This window comes from Aquarana catesbeiana, linkage group LG01 (genome assembly GCF_042186555.1).
Source record: "Aquarana catesbeiana isolate 2022-GZ linkage group LG01, ASM4218655v1, whole genome shotgun sequence".
Classification (NCBI taxonomy): Eukaryota; Metazoa; Chordata; class Amphibia; order Anura; family Ranidae; genus Aquarana; species Aquarana catesbeiana.
Window position 1 is genome coordinate 627,005,255 of NC_133324.1, and position 26,286 is coordinate 627,031,540.

Sequence of the window (26,286 nt, forward strand, 5' to 3'; positions counted from 1 at the left end):
AATATTCCAATCACTTTCTGCATGCTGGATGTAGTATAGTCTGTGTCACAGCGGAGTATTTTTGGTTTTCTAATTGTCTCTGCCACAGAATTATTTGAGTTTAAAATAATTCAGTATCCCGGAATTGGTGACACAGACATCTCAAGCACAAAAATCTGATTGGTTGTCCCTAAGTTTATATTTCTGAAATAAGAGACAGCTAGTCCCCAAATTCTTCAGTGGATGAAAAGAAAATACAAGCCAGGTAAAGCCACTTTTTTTATATATTTCCCCACTGCTCCCCTTGATTACCAAATTATATTATTATTTGTTTAATTCTATTAACTGTTTTGCTAACTTTATTATTAAAATGTTGACTGTCTGAGTATGTATGCACAAGAGATAGATCTTAATAGAAGTGTATTATCTTTTCATTTTATTTTATTTTATATAAACATGTAAAAGCTTGATGTAAATAATGTTCCAATTAGTCTTCATAATAAAATCTTGTCTCTCTGTATAGTTTATGATAAATGCATAAATGATGTAACCATATTTGCTTATTATATGCTCAGACCTTCCGCCTGCTTTGCATGCTTCATAATGGCTGTGCTTTACTGCTTCTTCTCCTAATGCAAGCATGAGCCAACTCATTGAAAACAAGCCACCCCTTATGTAGCTGATATCATATCACAACAGTTGTTTAGCAATTAGGATAAGGCAGTAGTGTCTAATCTATCCTGCTTCTAGTTGCATATCTACACCACATTTTATTTATTGTAATAGCAAGAATATAAAAGAACAGGCGTATAAAAAATAAATATAAATTAACTACTTGCCTACCGGGCCAATTTTGACACTTCTCTCCTACATGTAAAAATCATAATTCTTTTGCTAGAAAATTACTCAAAACCCCCAAACATTATATATGTATTTTTAGCAGAGACCCTAGGGAAGAAAATGGTGGTTGTTGCATGGTATTTGCGCAGCAATTTTTTAAACGTGTTTTTTTTTTTTTGGGGGGGGGGGACAGTTTCATGCATTAAAAAAAAAAAACTGTTAAGGTAACCCAATTTTTTTACATAATATGAAAGATGTGGAATGGCGCCAAACTTCGGTACTTCAAAATCCCCATAGGCGACACTTTTACAGGTTTACAGGTTACATGTTTACATGTTACCTGTTTAGAGTTACAGAGGGGGTCTTGCACTAGGATTATTGCTCTCGCTCAAACATTTGCAGCTATAACTCACATGTGTGGTTTGAACGTCGTTTACATATGCAGGCGCAACCTACATATGCGTTCGCTTCTGTGAGCAAACACAGGGAGACAGGGGCACTTTAAAAAAAATGTTATTGTCATCTTTACTTTTATTTTTCTATTTTGATGCTTTCTTTTTACATTTTTTTGGTCACTTTTATTCCTATTACAAGGAATGTAAACATCCCTTGTAATGGGAATATGGCATGACAGGTCCTCTTTACAGTGAGATTTGGGGTCTATAAGTCCCAGATCTTACCTCTAGGCTGGGAAGCCTGAAATTAAAAAAATTAAAAAAAGATCTCAGCTTCCCAGCCGAGGCGGCAGCATTTTTTCAAATGCAGAGGCTGGGGGTGACGTCACAACATTGCGCCCGGCCTCCGAATTATCATAGAGACTTCAGGGACCATCTCGCCCACCGGAAGTCTCTATGGTCAACATCCGGCGCCTGTCGTTTCCTTCTCCGGCTCACCGATCACACTAGTGAGTCGGTAGAAGCACCGGAGGGCAGCAGGAGGGGGGGACATCCCCTCCCACCGCCTGTAAGAACAATCAATCGGCTGAACAGCCGCTATGATTGTTCTTATGGTGAAGGGAATCGCCGGCTCTTAGACCCCTTTCACACTGAAGCCCTTTACATGCGCTATAGCGCTAAAAATAGCACCTACAAAGCACCTCTCCTCTCACTCCAGTGTGAAAGCCCAAGTGCTTTCACACTGGAGTGGTGCGCTGGCAGGACGCTCAAAAAAGTCCTGCGAGCAGCATCTCTGAGGCGCTGTAGGAGCGGTGTACACACCGCTCCTAAAGTGCCCCTGCCCATTGAAATCAATTGGCAGTGCCGCCGAAACGGTGCTTTGCAGGCACTTTTAACCCTTTTTCGGCTGTTAGCGGAGGTTAAAAGCGCTTTATTGGTTTAACAAATGAAAATAAAATAATCATATTTTATTTTCATTGACCATCAAAACAGCATAACTTTAATGAAACCAACATTTTTAACTGTTCAGAACTCAAGCAGCATTACCTCATTTTACATGGAAATATAACGCCCCCCCTAGAAATCCAGGGTGACCCAATCACGTAATAGTGCTCATGACTGGGCAGGGAGCTCTTCAGCAGGTGCTCCTTGCAGGGAAATGGGAAATTCCCAGCCTGGCAGTCCCCTATAAAGGCTTCCTAAATTCCAGCACATTCCGTAGCATCCCACTGGCTGGCTGCTGTTCCCAGATTTAAAGCGGCAGTACCCTCTTAATCAGTGGCTTCACTAGGGTTGGTGACACCTGGATACATGGTGTCACCCCCCACCCCCCGGCACTAAGCAGGCTATTGCTGCCTTAACCCACCATTCTCCCCCTTTAACCCACCATAATGGATGGAGCTGGGATGGGATTGTGGAGATGGGTGGAGCCCAGATTGGATCAGGGGTATGGATGGAGTGGGGATGGGATTGGGGGTGGATGGAGTGGGGATTGGATCAGAGGGGATGGGTGGAGTGGGTATGGGATCAGGGGGGATGGATGAAGCCAGGATGGGATCGTGGAGATGGATGGAGCCTGGATGGGATCAGGATCAGGGGGGATGGCTGGAGCAGGTATGGGATCGGGGGCTGCGTGGAGCTGGGAAGGGATTGGGGGAATGGATGGAGCCGGGAGGAGATCAAGGGAGTGGATGGAGCCGGTATAGGATCAGGGGGATGGATGGAGTGGATATGGGATCAGGGGGGATGGTTGGATCAGGCATGGGATCAGGAGGGATGGATGAAGCCGGAATGGGATCAGGGGGTGGATGGAGCCGGGATGGGATCAGGAGGGATGGATGAGCAGGTATGTGATCAGGAGGGATGGATGGAGCCGGAATGGGATAATGGGATGGATGGAGCCAGGATGGGATCAGAATCATGGGAGATGGTTGAGTGGGTATGGGATCAAGGGGGATGGATGGAGTCGGAATGGGATCGGGGGGATGGACGAAGCCGGGATGGGATCAGGGGGGATGGATGAGCGGGTATGGGATCTGGGGGGATAGATGGAGCCGGAATGGGATTGGGGGGATATATGGAGCCAGGATGGGATCAGGATCGGGGGGTGGATGAGTGGGTGTGGGATCAGGGGGGATGGATGGAGCCAGGATGGGATCGGGGATGGATAGAGCTGGGATGGGATCAAGGGGGGGTGGATGGGTGGGTATGGGATCGGGGGGTGGGTGAGCTGGATGGGATCAGGGGTGGATGGAGCTGGGATGGGATTGGGGGGTGGATGGAGCCGGGATGGGATCTTTGATTGGGGGGGTGAAAGGATATGTTCTAGGGAGTGCTTTGGGTACAAGTCTGGTACAAGTCCTCTCTAACCCAAAACAAAGAGCACCCCCTAGCACCCATTCTCTAACCCCCCTAAAAAAATCACTCCTGGCAGCATAATTTTTACCTGCCAATGCCCCCAACCACTATGCCCCCCTCCTCTGCGATACTCCTGTTGCATATCTCAGGGCAGGTGCTGTAGCATGGATGGTGTCCCTCCACCTCCTCGGTCCTTCCTACCTGCCTGTGTACACGTCAGAGCCGAGGAGGAAGAGGCAGCGAGTGCAGCCGGCAGGGACAGAGATCTGTTTGCAGCCGCACCATGTGGAGGTGTGTGTGGGGACAGTTGGATCCCGGGCATCCAGTCTATCTCTGCCTCACTCCCTCCTCCCCCACTCTCCCAGCAGATCGCATAGGGCAGAGGAGAAGAGATCCCGGAAGGGAAGGAGGGAGCCGTGGTGCCCCTCTCAATGCTGCACCGGTGCCAGTCTGAGACGGGTGTCACCCTCTGACAGGTGTCACCTGGGTACAGGCCGCACCCCCCCCCCCCGCACCCCCATAGCAATGCCACTGCTCTTAATACCTGCTATTTAAACAAGGAATAACCAATATTATTATTATTGATACAATAACGAATGGAGTGGCCACAATCCCAAGGAAGTGGGCTCATATTGTTCCCCCTTTTCCATGAGATTGTAGGCCACACCCATTCACACCATCACTTACTCCAGATACAACCAAATAAAACATACTCAACCAAAAGGCACTTTATTGGTTAAACATATGAAAATAAAATAACCATAATTTATTTTTATTGACCATCAAAACAGTATAACTTTATTGAAACCAAATTTTTTCACTGCTCAGTTTTCACAACTCAAGCAGCATTACCTCATTTTAACATGGAACTATAACGACCCACAAGCCGGGCTTGAGCATCATGCCCGGCCCCACCCCACTACCGTGGCCTGTTCAATCCCATTCTGCAATCCTAAATTGAAAATATTGAGACCCATATCTGGGAGGTGGACTCCATCTTGCCTGTACAACCCTTGAATACCAACTTCCAGATCTACGTGTCGGTATGACAGCCCACCAATTCTAGGCATGAACTTTTCCATAGCTCTTTTTATCCGTTTTCTCATTTTTTCCATTACTTTCCTCTGCAAAGAGGACAGACAGGAAAGACGAGGGACAATTTCCGAAAACACTATAATCATACCTGGAGAAGTAAGCGTGAAACGATGGAGATCCCTTTTGATGATAAAAAGCAAATCCAACGTTCTGATATTGCCCAAGTCATTCTCTCCTAAATGTAACAACAAAACATCTTGCATAGGCCAAAACTGACATAACCTGGATAAATGAAAATAAAGTTGGTGCCACTGGAAACCTCTCACTCCCTTCCAATACACCTTGGATTCCAGATGCAGAGACAAATTTGTGGAATAACTACGTAGAGCCACTATTTTACGCACACCCAATAAATAAACGAATGTCACAGAATCCATACTGTACGGTGCAAACCTGAGGGTATTCAAACAAACAAATTAGGCCTAACATATAATTTAAAGCAATTGGATTTCCACCTCCCCATTTCCTTAATGGCCGACTCTCCCAAACCCCTCCTGGCCGCCTCTGACGCTGCTCCTATTCTAAATGAATGGAGAGTGAACTTTATGTAAACCCAAGCTCATAAGACATATTTGCAAAAAATCAAACTGATATTTGAGGGGGGGCCCGAATTTTGATGTACCAAAAAATGCCCTTTACCTGAGGGTCTAGCCCTCAAAAATTGCTGAACGGCTTCCACTGGGCATACCAACTTATTGTCCTGGGCCTTTAAAGTAATTCCAACCCCCCTACCCAAAATATCAGTTTTGGAGTGCCTGATCCAAATCTGCACCCCTGAATGATCTACCGCCACTTGATCTACAGACACAGAATCTTTTTTGTGGTTCTTGAGGTCCTAGCTACATAGTTGCTAATCCTGGATTCTATGTGCAGTCCCAAGACTTTGAACATGGTCCTGTGTCTACATTGCACAGACTGTCCCACTGGAATCAAACCTGCAAACTGCCAGCAGGTTGTTAAGTACTGGATTGCTCTGAGTGTTCCAGGACTTGGCACTGTAGTTATCACAACACTGTCCATTGAGTAAAGTGATCTCTTGCCTGACAGGGATAGAATAGTTCTGGCCCAGTGTCATCAAGGAGGGAGTAAGCAGTACAGTGCAGATCACCAATAATGGACGGCTTTTTTTTGCTCCCACTTACGACCATTGAAGGGGGATTATTATTGCTGCAATTGACACCAACCCACCAGCAAAGGAAAGGCAGGGGGGGGGGGGTGTTATAATTACTGCCACTGTCACCATGAAGGGGGAGTTTATTAATGCTGTCACGGACTCCAATGCTGAGATATATTATTCTTGGAACTGACACCAATGCTGAGGGGAGATATAGTGGCAGTATGCAAGTGAGCGGAGGGGCTTCTGAGGAGTAAAGGGCAGGGCCATTTTTTCCACTGGGCACGCTAAGCAGTTGCCCGGGGGCCCCACTTGTCTGGAGGGCCCCATCCAGGGCCGATCCTCAGCGCTGCAATCTGCTGCTTAAGTTGACTGACTGCACTGGTTGCTCACTTGCTAGAATCGCCGGCCGCCTGGCGTCTAGCTAGCAACCAGTGACGTCAGTCAGAGGCCGTGGCCGCCCCAGCATTCATAGCACACCGCAGCCGCCCCAGCTGCTAGTGAACAAGCTCCGCCTACCTCTGCCATGTTCTTCAGACAGCGTGGAGAGGGAGCGGAGCAGAAAGACGGCCCTTGATAGCTGGCGCTGCCTTTCTGCTGTGAGTGACACACTGTACTGCACCAGGCCGACGGCCTCAAGTAAGTCTAACACTGTCTACTTAAGTAAGTTCAAGTTGTGCATCAAACACAGCCACTATCTGTGCCCTTTAAAAGCTTCCACTGTGCCCATCAAAGCTGCCACTGTGCCCATCAAACAGCCACTGTGCCCATCAAAGCTGCCACTGTGCCCATCAAACGCAGCCACTGTGCCCATTAAATGCAGCCACTGTGCCCATCAAATGCAGCCACTGTGCCCATCAAACGCTGCCACTGTGCCCATCAAAAGATGCCACTGTGCCCATCAAACAGCCACTGTGCCCATCAAAGCTGCCACTGTGCCCATCAAACGCAGCCACTGTGCCCATTAAATGCAGCCACTGTGCCCATCAAATGCAGCCACTGTGCCCATCAAAGCTGCCACTGTGCCCATCAAAAGCTGCCACTGTGCCCATCAAACGCTGCCACTGTGCCCATCAGACTCGTGTTATATTGTCCAAACGTTGTGTTAATGTTTAAACACTGATTTTGTTGTTACCAATAAATATAGCCTTATTAATAATTTGCATTTTTATTCTCGTGCGTGATTGTGTAGACAGGGCCCCAGTGCACTGTATTGCCTGGGGGCCTATAATGTTCTTAAGATGGCCCTGGAAAAGGGGAGTATCACTGTTCTTTGAATGTCTTTTCTTAGTTTTGTCATAAAAAGAAAAGCTGTTGCCTGATATTTTTAATTAGAAATTAAAAAGAAAACATTTGAGTTGATTTAGATGCAGTCCTCCACTTGACTTGTTAATATAATTGTGGCCCTTGGACCCTTTTCAGTTGGACTTCACTGCTCTATAATATCAAATAAATAAAAACCCTAATAGGGAGAGGAGAACACTCTCAAAATGGGTAGAGCAGATGTACTCACTCAGGAACCCAATCACATCTACAAAATACTAAAATAACAGTTTTTGGTGAAATTACCCTTAATTGTTATTTAAACATGATTACTAAGTTTGTGATAATATTAAATTATATGTACAATAAAACTGGTCATAACCAATATAATCTAAATGTACAATTTCTTTTTTATTTACAAAAATCGAAAAATGCATAGACCTACTTAACCACTTGCCGACCGTCTACTGCAGATGCACTGTGGCATGTCGGCTCTATTGCTTTTTAGAACCTAACCCTGCTTTAAACTTCTCCACAACTTTATGATTGACTTGTCTGGTGTGTTCCTTGGTCTTCATGATGCTGTTTGTTCACTAAGGTTCTCTAACAAACCTCTGAGGGCTTCAAAGAACAGCTGTATTTATACTGAGATTAATATACACACAGGTGGACTCTATTTACTAATTAGGTGACTTCTGAAGGCAATTGGTTCCACTAGATTTTAGTTAGAGGTATCAGAGTAAAGGGGGCTGAATACAAATGCACTCCACACTTTTCACATATTTATCTGTAAAAAATGTTAAAAACCATTTATTATTTTCCTTCCACTTCACAATTATGTGCCACTTTGTGTTGGTCTATCACATAAAATCCCAATAAAATACATTTACATTTTTGGATGTAGCATGACAAAATGTGGAAAATTTCAAGGGGTATGAATACTTTTTCAAGGCACTGTAACTATAGAGATTGTACAATAAATTGGTACACATATGTTATACCAGCTTTAGTCCTGGTTCACACATGTGCGATGCAGGAACCAGCGTGATTCCTGTGCATCTCACGCATCTCACTTGCAGGCAGTTCACACTACTCTCTGCAAACCACTGCGAGTGTCAATGTAAGTTTAATGACACCCCCAAATCAGTTCACAGATCGCAGTGTGAACTGTGAAATAGGAATTGGATCGCAAAAAAAGGATCCTGCACCATTTTGGTGCGAATGCAATGCAGTTTATATGGCTGAATTTGCATCGCACAGACATTGCATGTGATGTGCATAGAAATCAATCAGCTTTCAAGTTTCAGCCCCCGTTCACTTCGGAGCAATTTGACATGTCAAGTCGCATGCCAAATCGCAGCCTATTGCCGGCAACAGCACTGTCCCAATCGGTGCAACGCCAACTTTGCGGCGCTGCACTAATTTCCAAAAGTAGTTTCTGTACTACTTTTGGCGACTTCGGGGGGATTTCGAACCTGCACAGATGTCTTTCAAATCGCCCCCCCAACTCGCACTGAAATGCGGGTTTGAAATCGTGCGAGTTCAGCTGAAGGTGCATGATTTCAAACCTGCGTTCAGTGTGAATGTAGCCTTATTGTCGTTCATAATTGAACTAGCTGAAATTAGAAGCTGACCAGATTCTGAGTGCTCGAGTTTTAGTAAATCCTCACCATAGTGTCTGTTACATTTATTTTCCCATTTTGTTTTCTGCTGTTGAAACGTCTGGTAGAAATGTAATACAAAGCGCATTCTTAGATTACTTGAAAACTAGGGACATTGTAATTTGTTTCAGTTTTTTTCCCATTAAAGCTCTGTTCCCATTGCCGCGACCTGAAAGTCGAGCAACTGTGCCAGATGACTTTGGTGCGACTTTGGCGTGACTTTGAAGCAACTTCAGGGAATTCCTGTGTAATCTTCCTGTAACGTCGGCTCCAAATCACATTAATTAGTCCGCTTTCACACTTGTGCAACCTGAAAGTCATGCAACTTTGACTCGGACTTTGCCGCGTGACTTTGACACAACTTTGACGCGACTTGGAGCAATGCCTGTGTAATCTTGAGGTCTATAGACCTAAGTCACATCAAAGTCAGACCAAAGTAGTGCAGGGATTACTTTGACGTCGCTGTGACTTGAAGTCACACAGATATGAACGGTAATTATTGGAAATCATGGGTTACGACTTGTCATGCAGTCCCAAGTCGCTGGACAAGTCGCACAAGTGTGAAAGGGGACTTAAGTTGAGGATCCGACTTGGATGTGACTTCCTTTCAATTCTTTGTTTTAGGAGGGAATATTACAAATGTTGAGAAATGTGAATATGCTGTAATAACAATAAAAACCACTAGATGTCACCATTTAAAAACATATATCACTGGGAAAGATTCATGTTACGCTAGCATCTAAAATTGGATGGAAGTCGTACCAAAGTAGTGCAGGAACCTTTTCCAAAGTAGGACCGACACAAGTGGGACCAGTTAAGACGGCTCTCATAGTAGGGTTGCCACCTTTTATTCAAGTCAAACCCAAACACTTTAGTGGCGCACAGCAATTTGTTTTTTTCTTGTCAAATTTGTTTATTGAATTTTTAACAATTAGCATACATAAGTACATATGGTGGCAGCAAAAGAAAAGATCACATATATGGTAATAATATTGAGTTATAGTTCCAACATAAACTAAAAGTAGTTTACCTAAAATAATTTTAGCATGGATCTAACTACTCAAAAGATTACGTCATACATTGTATAAGAAATGATTAAACCAACTTAGACCAGGTTAATATAAGATGACCTCAGATAAAAAAAAAAAAAAATTAAAAAAATAATCATCAAGAGTATAGTTTTTAAATAAAAAGAAATAATTTATGAACTATGTACAAGCAATTTTTTTTATATAGTATAAGCTGTACATATATTTTGCTATTAAATAACATTTCTAACCATATAAAGTTAATAACAAGAGTCCCCCTTTACATCTGAATCTGCAGAGTTCCCTTTCACTGTATGGGGGGACTCTGCAGACTCTGATGTAAGGGAGAACACTGGGGACTCTAACATAAGGGATGCTCTGGGAACCCTGATTTACCTTAGTGTACCCACTCAGAGACAGGAGAGAGAAGGGGGAGACTTCAACCACAGACAGGGATGGATGGTGAGCTCACTCACCCCTTGACAGTCAGCACCTCTCATCCAGATGTATCTGAGGCTGCTGGACTTCAAATTTCTGGCCCCCATGTTCCTTTTCTGAGGCACAGCGCCAGGGATTGGAGTGTGGGCAGACACAGAGGGGTGGGAGGAAGAGGTGCAGATCAAGCCCTCTCACCTCTCCCGTCTGTGTGTGTGTTGGGGGGGGTCGTTAGTGCTAGCTTTGGGCAGTTTGAAAGAGTGTGTAACACTCTCAGCTTAGACAACTGCAGCCAGCAACTCTGCTGGGAAGCCATAGTCCAGTCTGAATAATGTGTCCGGGTTTCAGGCAGTCTGAAACCCGGACACATGATTCCAAACCCGAACTGCCCAGGTGAATCCCTGACAGGTGGCAACCCTATCTCATAGGGGAACAGTGATTTTTACATGTCATGCGACTCAAAGCCAGAGTGCATGTCGCACCAGTGTGAACCAGGCCTTACATCTTTGTTTTTATACCAAGTGTACTTGTAGGAGCTGCTATTCTTGACCTATGTTTAAAGGTGCAAGCTATTATAATCCTTATCCTACTGACCTAGAACACATTTTCAAGACAGGAGTCCCAGCTTCACTTTCAAGTAGGCCTTACATTCTATGGTGTTTTAGTATTTATAGAGCAGGCATTGATTGATACATGCTTCAGTTTAGATTCAGAACCCACACTCATTCCCTACACCTTCTCACAAAGTATTACTATCCATAGGAAAATGCTTGGGAGAGAGAAGGTGGGCCAGGGTTCACCCTTGGAAACTGATATTTTTTTAGGACAGGGGTCTCCAAACTGCGGCCGGGGGGGCCAGATGCGGCCCTTTGGTTGCCTTTATCCGGCCCCTGGGGCACTATTCATTCCACTGATATGATACACAATTCTGCCCTCTGACACCAAAATGGGGCATAATTCTGGCCACTGATATCAACAATAGGGAACTATTCCTCCCCTAATACCAAAGATGAGGCACTGTTTAGTCCCACTGATGCCAAAAAAAATTCTATTCCCGCTGGCCACAGTCCAGCCTCTCTAAAGTCTGAAGGACAGTAAACTGGCCCCTTGTTTAGAAAGTTTGGAGACCCCTGCTTTAGGAGAATATCCAGGTTTTTGGGATACATGCGCATTCTGAAGATAAACCGAGGATGCCAGTGGGTACTACAACATTGTTAAATCTGTTGGTCAATGCCCAGCACTAGTTAAATAGTGAATAGTAAATGCTATGTATAAACTATACATTCAGGCTTACTTCTGCAGTACTAATGTGAAATTTCGGAATAGGGAAGTTCTATTTTACCTGTCAGATTTTTACAATGCTGGCTAAAAGGAAATCTTATGTGAAAGCTTTGATGCTCACAAAATATTAGCATATGCAGTTAATGTAAGCTGGGGACAGTTCTGTTGGAACCAGAAGTGATTAAGATATCTAGAAGTTTTCTTTTTGTCGAGACCCGTACATCATCCCAAAACCGAAACATGAGGATGCAAAGAGAGAAAGTGAGATTCATAAAGAAATTGGCAACTAAACTACCAATTTGTTTTTGAAGGGCATATTACAAATGTTAAGAAATATGAATATGCTGTAATAACAATAAGGACCACTAGATGTCACCATTTAAAAACATATATCACTGGGAAAGATTCATGTTACGCTAGCATGAGTTGTAATGGTGCAGGGTGTAGTAAAAAATTTTAAAAAGTTATATAAAAACCATTGTTGGGTTACTACTTCGATGACCTGTAATTATTGTGTCTTGTCCACAGAAACATATAAAATGAAGATTGTTTTTGTCTGGGTCTGCCTCCTTACTAAGGCCAGCGCATTTCCAGTAAGTATGGTTGGTACCCAAATACAAATTGCTGAGTGGATGTAAATGTTTGGGTTCTTGCAAAGATAGTCTGTTCCTGTGGTCCGCTGTTGTGTTTGTTATTTTGTTGCAATGCGCATATTCAAAAATGAGTTACTGTGTTATTCCAGCAAATGGATATTGTGATATTTGATATTGCTGAATTTTAAAGTGTAAGTGAACCCAGACTATGATCCCAGAAATCTTGAGATCTGATAACTTCCCGTGCTCTCTTACTCTGCTGCACTGCTATCAGTTACATTGTTCCTAGTTCTCTCTGTGACCTACAGAACACCTTCCCCCTATGTTTTCAGGAGGAGAGGGGGAATGTTTTATAGTCCTGTCCTAAGCTGACAATGCTGTTCCTCTATTGATACAGTATGGTGAGTGAGCGTGGTCACCCTAGGACAAGAGGCGTGTAGCTGACAGGGTCAGCAGGTGAAATGAAATAGAAGCAGCCACCATATTTAAAAATTGGTAGGCCGCAATATATCCTTTCAAATAATACATTTTAAAAGCACTACTAAATACATCAAATGTATTGTTACGTAACAATGAAGAAAGTGCAAAAACACAAATGCACAAAACACAAAATGTGGCCAAAAGCTGCATTTGAAAAAACAAGAGATACAAAGAATTCTTCAATGAGGAACAAGCATGGTTAGCAAAAATATAAATGTTTAATATAGAAAATTAATTATATGAAATAATACCACATATACACCAGATAGAGTCATAAATAGACAATAAATGAACCAATACCAACTAATACCAATTAAAATTGACAACGTTGTCGGGAACAAAAAGCACAACATGCAGATGGCCACCACTACACATACATACACATGAAATTGGCCAGCTGGACTTTTAAAGTCTCTAATAAGTTGAGGCTGGATAGGAGTAGAAAGCCAATAAATAACAGTGTATGGCCTTAAATGGGAAGGAGTCCGCAGTATACACTGCCAATAGCAAGCCCAGATATGACTGCAGATGGATAGACACACTTTGTTGATGGTAGCACTGACAAGTGGAGGTCAACTGTGGCAAATAACATGCATAAACAGCTATGTCAGTGCTAAGTAAGGGTGCAGGGGATGATGGTGCACCTATGTGGCTATGGAAGTATAACAACAGCGTGTAAGAGGGAGCGATCTCACCAAGCCATGGAAATCCAGATACTGCAGGTAAGTGGGGCAGTCCAATCCTCCATGGATTTGATCATCATCTGGTCAGGATAGAGTGGCCGATAAGTCCAGACAGGTAGACGCCCGCCAGGTAAGTGGAAGTGAGGGGATAAAGTGGCGTGTCACCTGTTAGCGGGGTAGAGCGCAATGATATCCTGGTTACTTGCTGGTTCCGTGCTGCGGGGCAATCACCGGACGTTCGACCGGGCTTGAGTGACTTCAGCAGTGGCGAATCAAATCCCAGGGGCTAGTGGGTGGATCTGCACGGGTGCTACAACGGGCGTAATGGCGTCATGCTGACGCGTTTCATCCGTAAAGGATTTCCTCAGAGCTTCATGCTCTGAGGAAATCCTTTACGGATGAAACGCGTCAGCATGACGCCATTACGCCCGTTGTAGCACCCGTGCAGATCCACCCACTAGCCCCTGGGATTTGATTCGCCACTGCTGAAGTCACTCAAGCCCGGTCGAACGTCCGGTGATTGCCCCGCAGCACGGAACCAGCAAGTAACCAGGATATCATTGCGCTCTACCCCGCTAACAGGTGACACGCCACTTTATCCCCTCACTTCCACTTACCTGGCGGGCGTCTACCTGTCTGGACTTATCGGCCACTCTATCCTGACCAGATGATGATCAAATCCATGGAGGATTGGACTGCCCCACTTACCTGCAGTATCTGGATTTCCATGGCTTGGTGAGATCGCTCCCTCTTACACGCTGTTGTTATACTTCCATAGCCACATAGGTGCACCATCATCCCCTGCACCCTTACTTAGCACTGACATAGCTGTTTATGCATGTTATTTGCCACAGTTGACCTCCACTTGTCAGTGCTACCATCAACAAAGTGTGTCTATCCATCTGCAGTCATATCTGGGCTTGCTATTGGCAGTGTATACTGCGGACTCCTTCCCATTTAAGGCCATACACTGTTATTTATTGGCTTTCTACTCCTATCCAGCCTCAACTTATTAGAGACTTTAAAAGTCCAGCTGGCCAATTTCATGTGTATGTATGTGTAGTGGTGGCCATCTGCATGTTGTGCTTTTTGTTCCCGACAACGTTGTCAATTTTAATTGGTATTAGTTGGTATTGGTTCATTTATTGTCTATTTATGACTCTATCTGGTGTATATGTGGTATTATTTCATATAATTAATTTTCTATATTAAACATTTATATTTTTGCTAACCATGCTTGTTCCTCATTGAAGAATTCTTTGTATCTCTTGTTTTTTGTTATGCTCTCTAATTCAGAGGAACACATCCACTTATTATAATTTGGATGTCAGCAGTTATTAGCATATGTAAGCAGTCTCTATGTGGGTGATTCCCCTTCTGTTTACAGCTATTAGTTATCTAAGCAAAGTGTTAGTTTCATTATTTCTTTTGTTGTTTCACAAAAGCTGCATTTGGCCTGCTTTGCCTGCCGTGCAAATGCATCTCACTAGAACAGAGGGGATTGCCTTCCTGGGAATTTAACCTGTAATCTAATTAAAGTAGAAGAACTGCTGTAACCAGCATAAAACATAAGTAGACCAATGCATAACGCCAATACAGTGTCACCAGACCAGTGCAGCCAGCTACAGTTTTCCTGATCACTACCACACCAGTCCCAGTGTCACCAGACCAGTGTAAGCCAGTAACAGTGTTCCTGATCACTGCCACACTAGTCCCAGTGTTGCCAGATCATTGCAGCCAGCAGCAGTGTTCCTGATCACCACTACACTACACTACAGTGCCATTGACCCAGACTAGTTACCAGTCCCAGTGTCACCAGGCCAGTGTAAGCCAGCAACAGTGTTCCAGATTGCTGCCACACCAGTCCCAATGTCACCAGACCAGTGTAAGCCAGTAACAGTGTTTTTGATCACTGCCACACTAGTCCCAGTATTGCCAGATCAGTGCAGCCAGCAACAGTGTTCCTGATCACCACTACACCAGTGCCATTTACCCAGACTAGATCAGGTTCCCAAACCTCTATTCCACCCAGACTAGTTACCAATCCCAGTGTCACCAGACCTGTGTAAGCTAGCCATAGTGTTCCTGATCACTGCCACACTAGTCCCAGTGTTGCCAGATCATTGCAGCCAGCGGCAGTGTTCCTGATCACCACTACACTACACTACAGTGCCATTGACCCAGACTAGTTACCAGTCCCAGTGTCACCAGACCAGTGTAAGCCAGCAACAGTGTTCCTGATTGTTGCCACAGCAGTCCCACTGTCGCCAGACCAGTGTAAGCCAGTAACAGTGTTTTTGATCACTGCCACACTAGTCCCAGTGTTGCCAGATCAGTGCAGCCAGCAACAGTGTTCCTGATCACCACTACACCAGTGCCATTGACCCAGACTAGTTACCAGTCCCAGTGTCACCAGGCCAGTGTAAGCCAGCAACTAGGGATGAGCCGAACACCCCCCTGTTCGGTTCGCACCAGAACATGCGAACAGGAAAAAAGTTCGTTCGAACATGCGAACACCGTTAAAGTCTATAGGACACGAACATTAATAAACAAAAGTGCTAATTTTAAAGGCTAATATGCAAGTTATTGTCATAAAAAGTGTTTGGGGACCTGGGTCCTGCCCCAGGGGACATGGATCAATGCAAAAAAAAGTTTTAAAAACGGCCGTTTTTTCAGGAGCAGTGATTTTAATAATGCTTAAAGTCAAACAATAAAAGTGTAATATCCCTTTAAATTTCGTACCTGGGGGGTGTCTATAGTATGCCTGTAAAGGGGCGCATGTTTCCTGTGTTTAGAACAGTCTGACAGCAAAATGACATTTTGAAGGAAAAAACTCATTTAAAACTACCCGCGGCTATTGCATTGCCGACAATACACATAGAAGTTCATTGATAAAAACGGCATGGGAATTCCCCAAAGGGGAACCCCGAACCAAAATTTAAAAAAAAAAATGACGTGGGAGTCCCCCTAAATTCTATACCAGGCCCTTCAGGTCTGATATGGATATTAAGGGGAACCCCGGCCAAAATTTAAAAAAAAAAATGACGTGGGGTTCCCCCTAAATTCCATACCAGACCCTTCAGGTCTGGTATGGATTTTAAGGGGAACCCCGCGCCAAAAAAAAAAAAAACTGCATGGGGTCCCCCCCAAAAATCCATACCGGACCCTTATCCGAGCACGCAACCTGGCAGGCCGCAGGAAAAGAGGAGTGCGGCCCCCCCTCCCTCCTGAACCGTACCAGGCCACATGCCCTCAACATTGGGAGGGTGCTTTGGGGTAGCCCCCCAAAACACCTTGTCCCCATGTTGATGAGGACAAGGGCCTCATCCCCACAACCCTGGCCGGTGGTTGTGGGGGTCTGCGGGCGGGGGGCTTATCGGAATCTGTAAGCCCCCTTTAACAAGGTGACCCCCAGATCCCGGCCCCCCCCTGTGTGAAATGGTAAGGGGGTACATAAGTACCCCTACCATTTCACGAAAAAAGTGTCAAAAATGTTAAAAATGAAAAACGGCCGTTTTTAAAACTTTTTTTTGCATTGATCCATGTCCCCTGGGGCAGGACCCAGGTCCCCAAACACTTTTTATGACAATAACTTGCATATTAGCCTTTAAAATTAGCACTTTTGATTTCTCCCATAGACTTTTAAAGGGTGTTCCGCGGCATTCGAATTTGCCGCGAACACCCCAAATTGTTCGCTGTTCGGCGAACTTGCGAACAGCCAATGTTCGAGTCGAACATGAGTTCGACTCGAACTCGAAGCTCATCCCTACCAGCAACAGTGTTCCAGATTGCTGCCACACCAGTCCCAGTGTCATCAGACCAGTGTAAGCCAGTAACAGTGTTTTTGATCACTGCCACACTAGTCCCAGTATTGCCAGATCAGTGCAGCCAGCAACAGTGTTCTTGATCACCACTACACCAGTGCCATTTACCCAGACTAGACCAGGTTCCCAAACCTCTATTCCACCCAGACTAGTTACCAATCCCAGTGTCACCAGACCTGTGTAAGCTAGCAATAGTGTTCCTGATTGCTGCCATACCAGTCCCATTGTCACCAGACCGGTATAAGCCAATAACAATGTTCCTGGTCACCGCCACACTAGTCTCAGTGTTGCCAGATCAGTGCAGCCAGCAACAGTGTTCCTGATCACCACTACACCAGTGTCATTTACCTAGACTAGGCCAGGTTCCCAAACCTCTATTCTACCCAGACTAGTTACCAATCCCAGTGTACCCAGACCTGTGTAAGCTAGCAATAGTGTTCCTGATTGCTGCCATACCAGTCCCAGTGTCACCAGACCAGTATAAGCCAATAACAATGTTCCTGGTCACCGCCACACTAGTCCCAGTGTCGCCTTACTAGTGCAGCTAGGAACAGTGTTCCTGATAAATGTCACATCAAGGCCTGTGTCACAAGGCATGGTACGCTCTGTGTGTCTGTGAATTCTCTGTCTGCTTGTGCCTGTGACAGATCTAATTACTGTGTAGCTTTCACCTGCCCGAGCACTTGATTAAGAGACCCAAGGCGTATGGGATATGTAGTTTCTTCACAGGAAGTATTAGATCTCAGACTACAGAGATTATACCATAACATGTGCAGATCAATGACAAATGCCTCATGCTTCACAACAAACAGAAATTGTTGACACAGGAATGTAAAGATCTATAGACTGTCTGCACAGGGCAAGAAATAACACCATAAACTACATGACCAATGTGCATCTTAATTAGGTGAAAAAATGGTGTCATTAGGAATAGTTACCAAATTTTTAAATATGCTAATTTTAAATATCTACTCTTCTTTATTAAAGACAGAACCTCCACCAAATACAGAAGAAAAAAAGTCTTGCTGTGTTGGACCACCACGTGTATGTATCTACTTTTTGCACAGCAAATATTGTCTATGCACTATTTTAAACAAATTATATACACAATGAAAATCTTCAAAAAAGTTATCTGAACCAAATTTTGGAACTAGCATTTAAGATTTATCCCAGTGTAATATATATTGTCCCCTGGAATCCAGTACAATATTATTCATACTTTGGAGATGATTATATGTTGCCAGATACATGTACCAGGATGAAGTATGCTGACACTGTCTCGTTCTAACTACTGGTGCCATGAAAATAATTACACTAGTCTTTGTACTCGGTATACTGTATACTGCCAGCATTGTCAGTGCCTGATACCAATTACTTGGGTTCAAAGCAATTATGTTGATAATTACTGGAACAAATATTGTAAGTTCAATTTGTGATCATTTTTTACTGTTTTTTAATATTAATATGCAATTGTTTTTATATTTACTTCTAGTTACTTTTTAAGGGCTATGATTCCAAACATAGAATCAATGTATATTTATTTGAGTTTCCACCACTGAAGAATGGCTCTAAATCAAATGTAAGTGTATTCATTGCTTTTAAGTACAGTGTACTTTTAAACATTTTGTTTATTTTGTGAGACTAGCAGCTGTCATTTTAGGCTAACCTAGGATTGTATTAAAAGTGTTACTGCAGCCAAAAGTAGTAGTTGTTTATAACATACAGTAAAGCTGCCCACACACGTTACAGTCTGACTGTACAATTTCCTTCATATCTACCATGAACTGTGTAGTAGACATGTGCAGTTCGTTTTGTACGAATCGAAAATTCGCAACGAATTTCTGAAAATTCGTTCATTCAGAAGCATCCGAAATACGAATTTCTATGCTTCTGAATTGTATACGAAATTTCGTTGACGAATTTTGGATTCAAATTCCGTTACAATGGAAACATGACTGGTGTTTTGTTGACCAATCAGAGGTTTTCTTCTGCTGCTGAGTAAGGGTTGGGAAAATTACCTTTGGGAGATTCAGAATCGGACAAAATAAGAATGTTCGTTAATATCGTTTTATTATTGTCATAATAATTACGATTATTCATTATGATGAAGTTAAAAACCCAGGAAGTCAGCACAGCACAGGGATAGTGGGAGCCCCTCATAATGAGCACAGCAGGGGTACAGCCCCAGGAGGAAGTCAGCACAGCACAGGGATGGTGGGAGCCCCTCATAATGAGCACAGCACAGGGATAGTGGGAGCCCCTCATAATGAGCACAGCAGGGGAACAAACCCAGGAGGAAGTCAGCACAGGACAGGGATGGTGGGAGCCCCTCATAATGAGCACAGCACAGGAATAGTGGGAGCCCCTCATAATGAGCACAGCAGGGGTACAAACCCAGGAAGTCAGCACAGGGATGGTGGGAGCCCCTCATAATGAGCACAGCAGGGGTACAAACCCAGAAAGTCAGCTCAGCACAGGGATGGTGGGAGCCCCTCATAATGAGCACAGCAGGGGTACAGTCCCAGGAGGAAGTCAGCACAGCACAGGGATGGTGGGAGCCCCTCATAATGAGCTCAGTAGGGGTACAGCCCCAGGGGGAAGTCAGCACAGCACAGGGATGGTGGGAGCCCCTCATAATGAGCACAGCAGGGGTACAGCCCCAGGAGGAACTTCCTCCTGGGGCTGTACCCTTGCTGTGCTCATTATGAGGGGCTCCCACCATCCCTGTGCTGTACTGACTTCCTGGGTTTGTACCCCTGCTGTGCTCATTATGAGGAGCTCCCACCATCCCTGTGCTGACTTCCTGGGTTTGTACCCCTGCTGTGCTCATTATGAGGGGGCTCCCACCATCCCTGTGCTGTGCTCATTATGAGGGGCAATTTCAGTCTATGGAAGCTGAAACACTTATGCCGTGTACCCACGAGCGGACTTTTCCGACGGACTTTGGACGGAGTTACGACGGACTTTCGAACGACCGGCCTTGCCCACACACGAGCAGCCTAAAGTCCATTCGAAAATCCGTTGGTTTAAAAGTGATGACATACGAAGAGACTAGAATAAGGAAGTTCATAGCCAGTAGCCAATAGCTGCCCTTGCGTCCTTTTTTGTCCGTCGGACTAGCATACAGACGAACTGATTTTTCGACCGGACTCGAGTCCATCGGAAAGATTTGAAACATGTTCCAAATCTTAAGTCTGTCTGATTTTCAACAGAAAAAGTTAGCTGAATGTCCGATGAAGCCCACGCACGGTCGGATTGTCCGACAAATTCGTTCCGTCGGACCAGTCCGGTCATGTGTACACGGCTTCATTGGTTTCTTGTATTTCTCTGTAACTTTGGAGGTGAGAATGTGAGCTTGCGTTCCCACCAACCAAAATGTGAAGACAATTGCTATGGTTCCCACTATTTAGTTGTGTTCTCCATTAACTTTATATAATGGGGAAGGAGGTTTGAGAATCCAGGAGGAGCAGAGTCTGGATCTATAAAGTAGATATCTTGCCACCAGAGAACCCAAGAGATAAAAAAAAGCAGGTGGGTATTTCAGTTTGCTAGCACCTACAAAAAATAAATTAATGCAATTAGGCCATCCTGTCACATTTTCTGAAGACTCATAAGAAGTAGTTGCATAATAAATAGTCCTTTACAGCATAATGTTCTACACTTCTGCTGTGTCAAGTATAATGGCTTCCACTAATGCACTTCCTAGACTAGATGAGCCAACTCCTGTCTAAAGGCCAAGAGGGAGAGATTCAAAGGAAGATACATAAGGAGCTAGGTTGTCTGGAAGGAGAAAAGCTCTTCTGGTGATGCCAATTTTTGTTATCTCTTTGCAATAGGCTGTGACATGAAACAGGAGCTAATGGTTTTGGTAATTACACCCTTGGTGTGATGCCAGTGAGCAGGATGTGCATAAGTTCAGGAGTGCGCTACATACAGAGTGCAGAGTTCAGGAGTGCACTATGTACACAGGGTTGGGGAACAGCAGAAGATGTGCTGGTTTTCCAAAAGGCATTGTTTCCAAATGTCACTCATGCAGCCTTAGTTATCCCACTTTTTGGTCTGATGTGTACATCTCTATACGAAATGTACTATTTTATTACTAAAAGTGTTATGCTCCACTCTGAGGTTTTTGCAGGGTTCAGGAGTGTGTTATGTACAGAGTGCAGGATTAAAGTGGATGTAAACCCGAATTTTTTTTTTTTTTTTATGTCATAATGTAGAGTATAAGATTTCCTATCATTTAAGCCCAGTCTTGCCACAAAGAGTTAATCCAGCTCGGAGCAATCCTCTTTTATTGTTCAGTGAGATAAAACTTGACAAACAGAGAAAAACTTTGTCAAATCCTCCCCCTTGCTGTGAGTGACAGGTGATTTATATATCTCGTGCACTAGCCTAAGATATGCATTATTTTTTAATTCCCACCCCCACTCCTTTCTTCAGCAGCTCTGCAAGGATTGGCTGTTCCACACCTCAGCATGATTTGGCATGCTGAAGTCATGTGGTTACTTTCCTGTCTTTTCACTGGATGTTAGAGATCATAGCAGAAGTTCAGTGTAAGAAATACACAGGAGAAAATGCATATTCACAAGGGGAGTGTAGAGGTGGGCGGGGAGTCTACTGACATCCGGACTCCACCCACCGAGCTCCAGACAACAGACCCACCCACAGAATCTGCAGTTTTTCGGGTCTCATAACAGACAGAGGGGAGACATTTGACAGGTAAAGATACATGCAGGAGGCATGTATATCCTTATAGATAACCCCTATGGCAGTAGTTTAGAAAGGATGACATTGGGTTTACATCCACTTTAAGGAATGTTCTATTTACAGAGTGCATAGTTTAGGAGCGCAGGGTTCAGGAGAGTGCTATGCACAGAGTGCATGGTTCAGGAGTGTGCTATACAGAGTGCAGGGTTCTGGAGCGCGCTAAGTATAGAGTGCAGGGTTCAGAAGTGCAGTACGTACAGAGTGAAGGGTTCAGGAGTGCTCTACATACAGAGCGCAGTGTTCAGGAGTGCACTACAGGTAATGATGCCATAAGTGCAGGGCAGGGAGAGATCTGTGGGTGCTGCCTGAGAATTAAGCTTTCACCGTGACAGTGGTGAGTGGAGGACAAGAGAGCCAGGCCCAGAGGTGACAAAACGGAGTCCTGCCACGTTCCTGCTAAAAAAAAAAGCTTGGTGGCACTAAACTTTTTTGCAACCTCTATATTACTACATTTGTTATTTCGAAAAGCCAATATAGAATAAAAATCAAGATAAAAAAGACTTGTGTGGTTTAGCCAATTTTTTTCTGCCTATTAGATCTTTGTGATCCGCGTAACTGGGACTGTGGCAGGTATGTGTCCTTTGCCTGCATACCGAATGCTACAAGATGTCCCTCTTTATCATTTTAGAAAGTTGGGAGGTATGCTACAGGTACAACATACTTTTGATGTGAGTCCAGATGGAAAGAAAGACAGGCCAAAAATGTTATTTTGCAATCAGGCACTCATCTGTCCATATTTGACATTGCTCATAGGGCTCTTGTCATAAACAACCTCTAAAAATTTGCAATATCTCCAAGTGAAGTGAAGTTTCAGCGCTTTACAAATCTCTGCTACTGCAAAAAGCACCATCTCTTTATTCACAGCTTACAATATGGGATGCTGAGGACTGCTAGCTGAAAATAATAGCAGATGGTACCAGCTATCTGCACGGGGCCTTGCAACCACAGTAGCAAGCAGATTAAAAATGTACATATTCCAAAAAAAAGTACACATTACAATACTGTATATCACAATAAAGAAGGCCGTATCCAGATACTATTACAAAACTCACAAGCAGTAATAGTATCTGGATACGGCCTTCTTTATTGTGATATACAGTATTGTAATATGTACTTTATGCAAGGAATTAATGTCTACTATCAACCACAATAAACACTGCTGTGGGATATTTCCTAGGTCTTCATGTTAGCTACTGTCCCATCTTATCATGACAGTGGAAAGACTACAATATTGAAGTGCATGTTAATGTTGTATGAATGTAGAATGATTTTAACCTTGATGCTTGATTTTTTTTTTTTTTGTAATCCAGGTGAAAGATGAAAAGGTGGAACACTCAAATACTACATCAGAGATTAAAAAAGTCAATTCACTTTCAAATACGGGAGATGGAAACCAGCATGAAGTTGCAGTTACTGAAACAAATACGCCAGCTTACCCACATGGTTTTAATGCTATTCCTAAACCAGTGAGCTATTCCATGAATGTTTCCTTAAACTCAGTTGAAAAGAAAAAAACGGATTCAATATTTCAAGAAACATCTATGGATCCTTTACCATCTAACATCCAGCAGCATAAACTGGATCCTGAAACCAAAAACAGTCATATAACTGTTGTACAGAATGATGGTGAACAGTATGAAAAGGTAAAAAAAACAGATATCACAGTTGGGGACGAACCAAAACATGCAGAAGATGGGATTATGGATGGATTTAATGATGTTGATGGGTTTTATAGTACAGAGGGAATTACACTTACTGACATTTCAGGCTATAGTGATACCAATGTTACTAAACCAGACCCAAATGTAAGCTATCCTTCTAACGATGTAGAGAATGGCAACATGCTTGACTGCAGGGAAACTGATGGCCTTTGCAGGAACACTTCCAAATATCCAGAACGCAGACAAGTTACTCATCCAACAACACATAATGAAGGCCCTTATCCCACTAGAAATAGTTTTGAACATAATGCAAATGTAACACAAAATAGCGAGATCCACAGAAATAAACAAAATGACGGACATAGAAAGCCAGTGACACATAAGGATAAGGTTAAGAAACAACCTAATCAGCCTAAAAAGAATGATAGGCAGTCCCTTATAAAGTACAACACTAAGAGAAATTCCAAATATACCAGCAAACAACAAAGATATGCACATTATGAAAGACCTAATCGTTATCGCTATCGTCACCATCACAAACAAAGTTCTTCAGAAAGTGAAAGTGACAGTAGTCAGCAGTTCGGCTAATATAATAGATATCTAAAACTAAGCGATCAAATGATTCATGAATGTTATTCAGTATTACAGTGATGTTATAGCTTATAGTTATGATGAATACTTATTATGTCTGCTCCTGTCTGTTTCTGCATTTTCATTTACAATCAGCAAAACTTTGACTAAAAAGAAGAGGATGTGCATAATGCAGTTACATAAAACAACTAATAAGATTTCAATATCCTTAGACACAACAGTTACATTGTAAGTTAGGTTGAAAAAAAAAGACACATCCTTCTGGTTAAACTAAAAATACCTAATATCCAAAATTGAGATAACTACATTCACAGAATTCCAAACTAACAGTTAATTGACAGAAGGTAAAGACCCATATTTAAAAAAACTGAACCAGTTTAATCCTACAGGGAGAAAAGTGTCCTTTCTGATCCCCCAAAGAAATCAGATACTTCCTGAATCAACAATATACAGTGTCATTTTAAACAAATATGAATAGGTAATTATTTCTTGTGCATTTACTGTAAAAACACATTCTGCTTTTTTTTTTTAAGCAATCTACAGAGATGACTGCAGCCAGCTCTTCAGGAAGTCTATTTTCCTTTTCCAAAGCTCTTACTGTAAATATGCCTTTCCATATGCAGAGGTTAAGACCCCTATTCTCTAGGTGCAAAAATTGCATGCTGGTTATTTGCAAGGACCTTAAAATGGGCATGTAGTAAACCACGTTTACTACATGAACCATTAATGTACTTCATTTTAAAGCAGCATTCTTTGTCTTACACTTTTAACATCCTCATATCTTTGAAGTGCCTAGGTGGGCGCAGAAGGAAAATTAAAAAAAAAAAATCTTGATATTAAGACCCCTTAAATGGATACTAAAATAACACTGATGTTTTAGACACAGATACTTTTTCATTGAGACCTGTCAGGATAGAAATATAAAAGTTTCCATAGCAAACTTAATTTTAAAGTGAAAGCTTCTGGGCTTCTGGGTTAATTTGACCCTAGCTTTACTACTTAGTTTGTTATTGACATGGAACAAGTATTCTGCCCATTAGGAGTGTTGATTTCTATGGATCGGTAGGCAGTACAGCAGCTCTGGAGTCTGGTATACTTGATAAAATTGAGGTAACATTGACTAAACAAACAAAAAAATTCTTTAAGCTATGACCTAACAGGGTAAATACTGGACATGTATATGAAAACTAAAGAGAACAAGCAAAATATCATTTTTTTTTTTTTTTAATAAGGAATCTGATTGGTTGCATCTTACAGCAGCTCAAGAAGATATCCCTGTTCATGATGCTAACAATGACAGTAGCGATGTGGTATGATAACTAGGGAGAAGCAGAGTGATTTTAACAAAATTGATCTCACATCCAAATTAGTGATGTCGTCATGGGTTTAATTCTCAGTTGTACTCATTGAGCTGCTTAGACGAAATTCCTTAGAAAAAAAAAAAAAATTCTATTTGATTTATTTAGTATTCTTTGTATTTGTATTATTATTTGTGTGTGTGTGTGGATTTGATTTTTATTTGCTAAATATTGCTTTATATTTTTTATTTTACCCTTTTTCTGTTTTTTTACCCTTCTGTTAAAAAATGTAAGAAAAAAAAAAAAAAAAAAAAAAAAGAGGATGACAAGAGGCTGTTTTTTTAGCACCAGAATAGGAGCAGGATAGTTGAAAATAGCTACTATAACTTTCAGGAGCCTTTGCCCATTGCACCCTTAAAAAACACCAAAATGCACCCTATTTTCACCTTTCCCATTCATTTTTCTCATCTCTAGTAATAATGTGCAATTTGATAACATATTTAACTTTTTTTTTTTTTTAGATCACTTTAAACCTCATTAATAAAAAAAAAATGGTTGAATGATAAACCGATTTGTTTCATTACTTATTCAGACATATACCTGTATGTGTTCCATGTCTTTAAAAGTGGTTTGTGCATTTGAATACTTGTATTTTATCTAAGTTACCGTTTTCACTATATTTTTTCAATAAAATTTTAACATTTTTCCATATTTATTTTGCTGTATCAAATTTTTGTTGTGCATGAATTACTCACAGCCTTGCTGTATAGAGGGGCTGAAAAAGGTAAGGAGCACCCAGAGACTTTAACCGCTTCAGCCCCGGAAGATTTTACCCCCTTCCTGACCAGAGCACTTTTTGAGATTCGGCACTGCGCCCTTTTAACTGACAATTGTGCGGTCGTGCGGCATTGCACCGAAACAAAATTGACGTCCTTTTTTT

General features: G+C 42.8%; 1 protein-coding gene across 1 annotated transcript; it reads left to right on the plus strand.

The window, feature by feature from the left end:
• LOC141108835 (uncharacterized) lies at window positions 1-26,057 on the plus strand. The gene is made up of 5 exons (XM_073600798.1): window positions 1-244; window positions 11,978-12,042; window positions 18,017-18,073; window positions 18,522-18,608; window positions 23,107-26,057. Exons 1-5 carry the CDS (start codon window positions 223-225, stop codon window positions 24,043-24,045), a joined length of 1,170 nt encoding a protein of 389 aa, XP_073456899.1. The 5' UTR covers window positions 1-222; the 3' UTR covers window positions 24,046-26,057.
• Window positions 26,058-26,286: the final 229 nt, after the last annotated feature.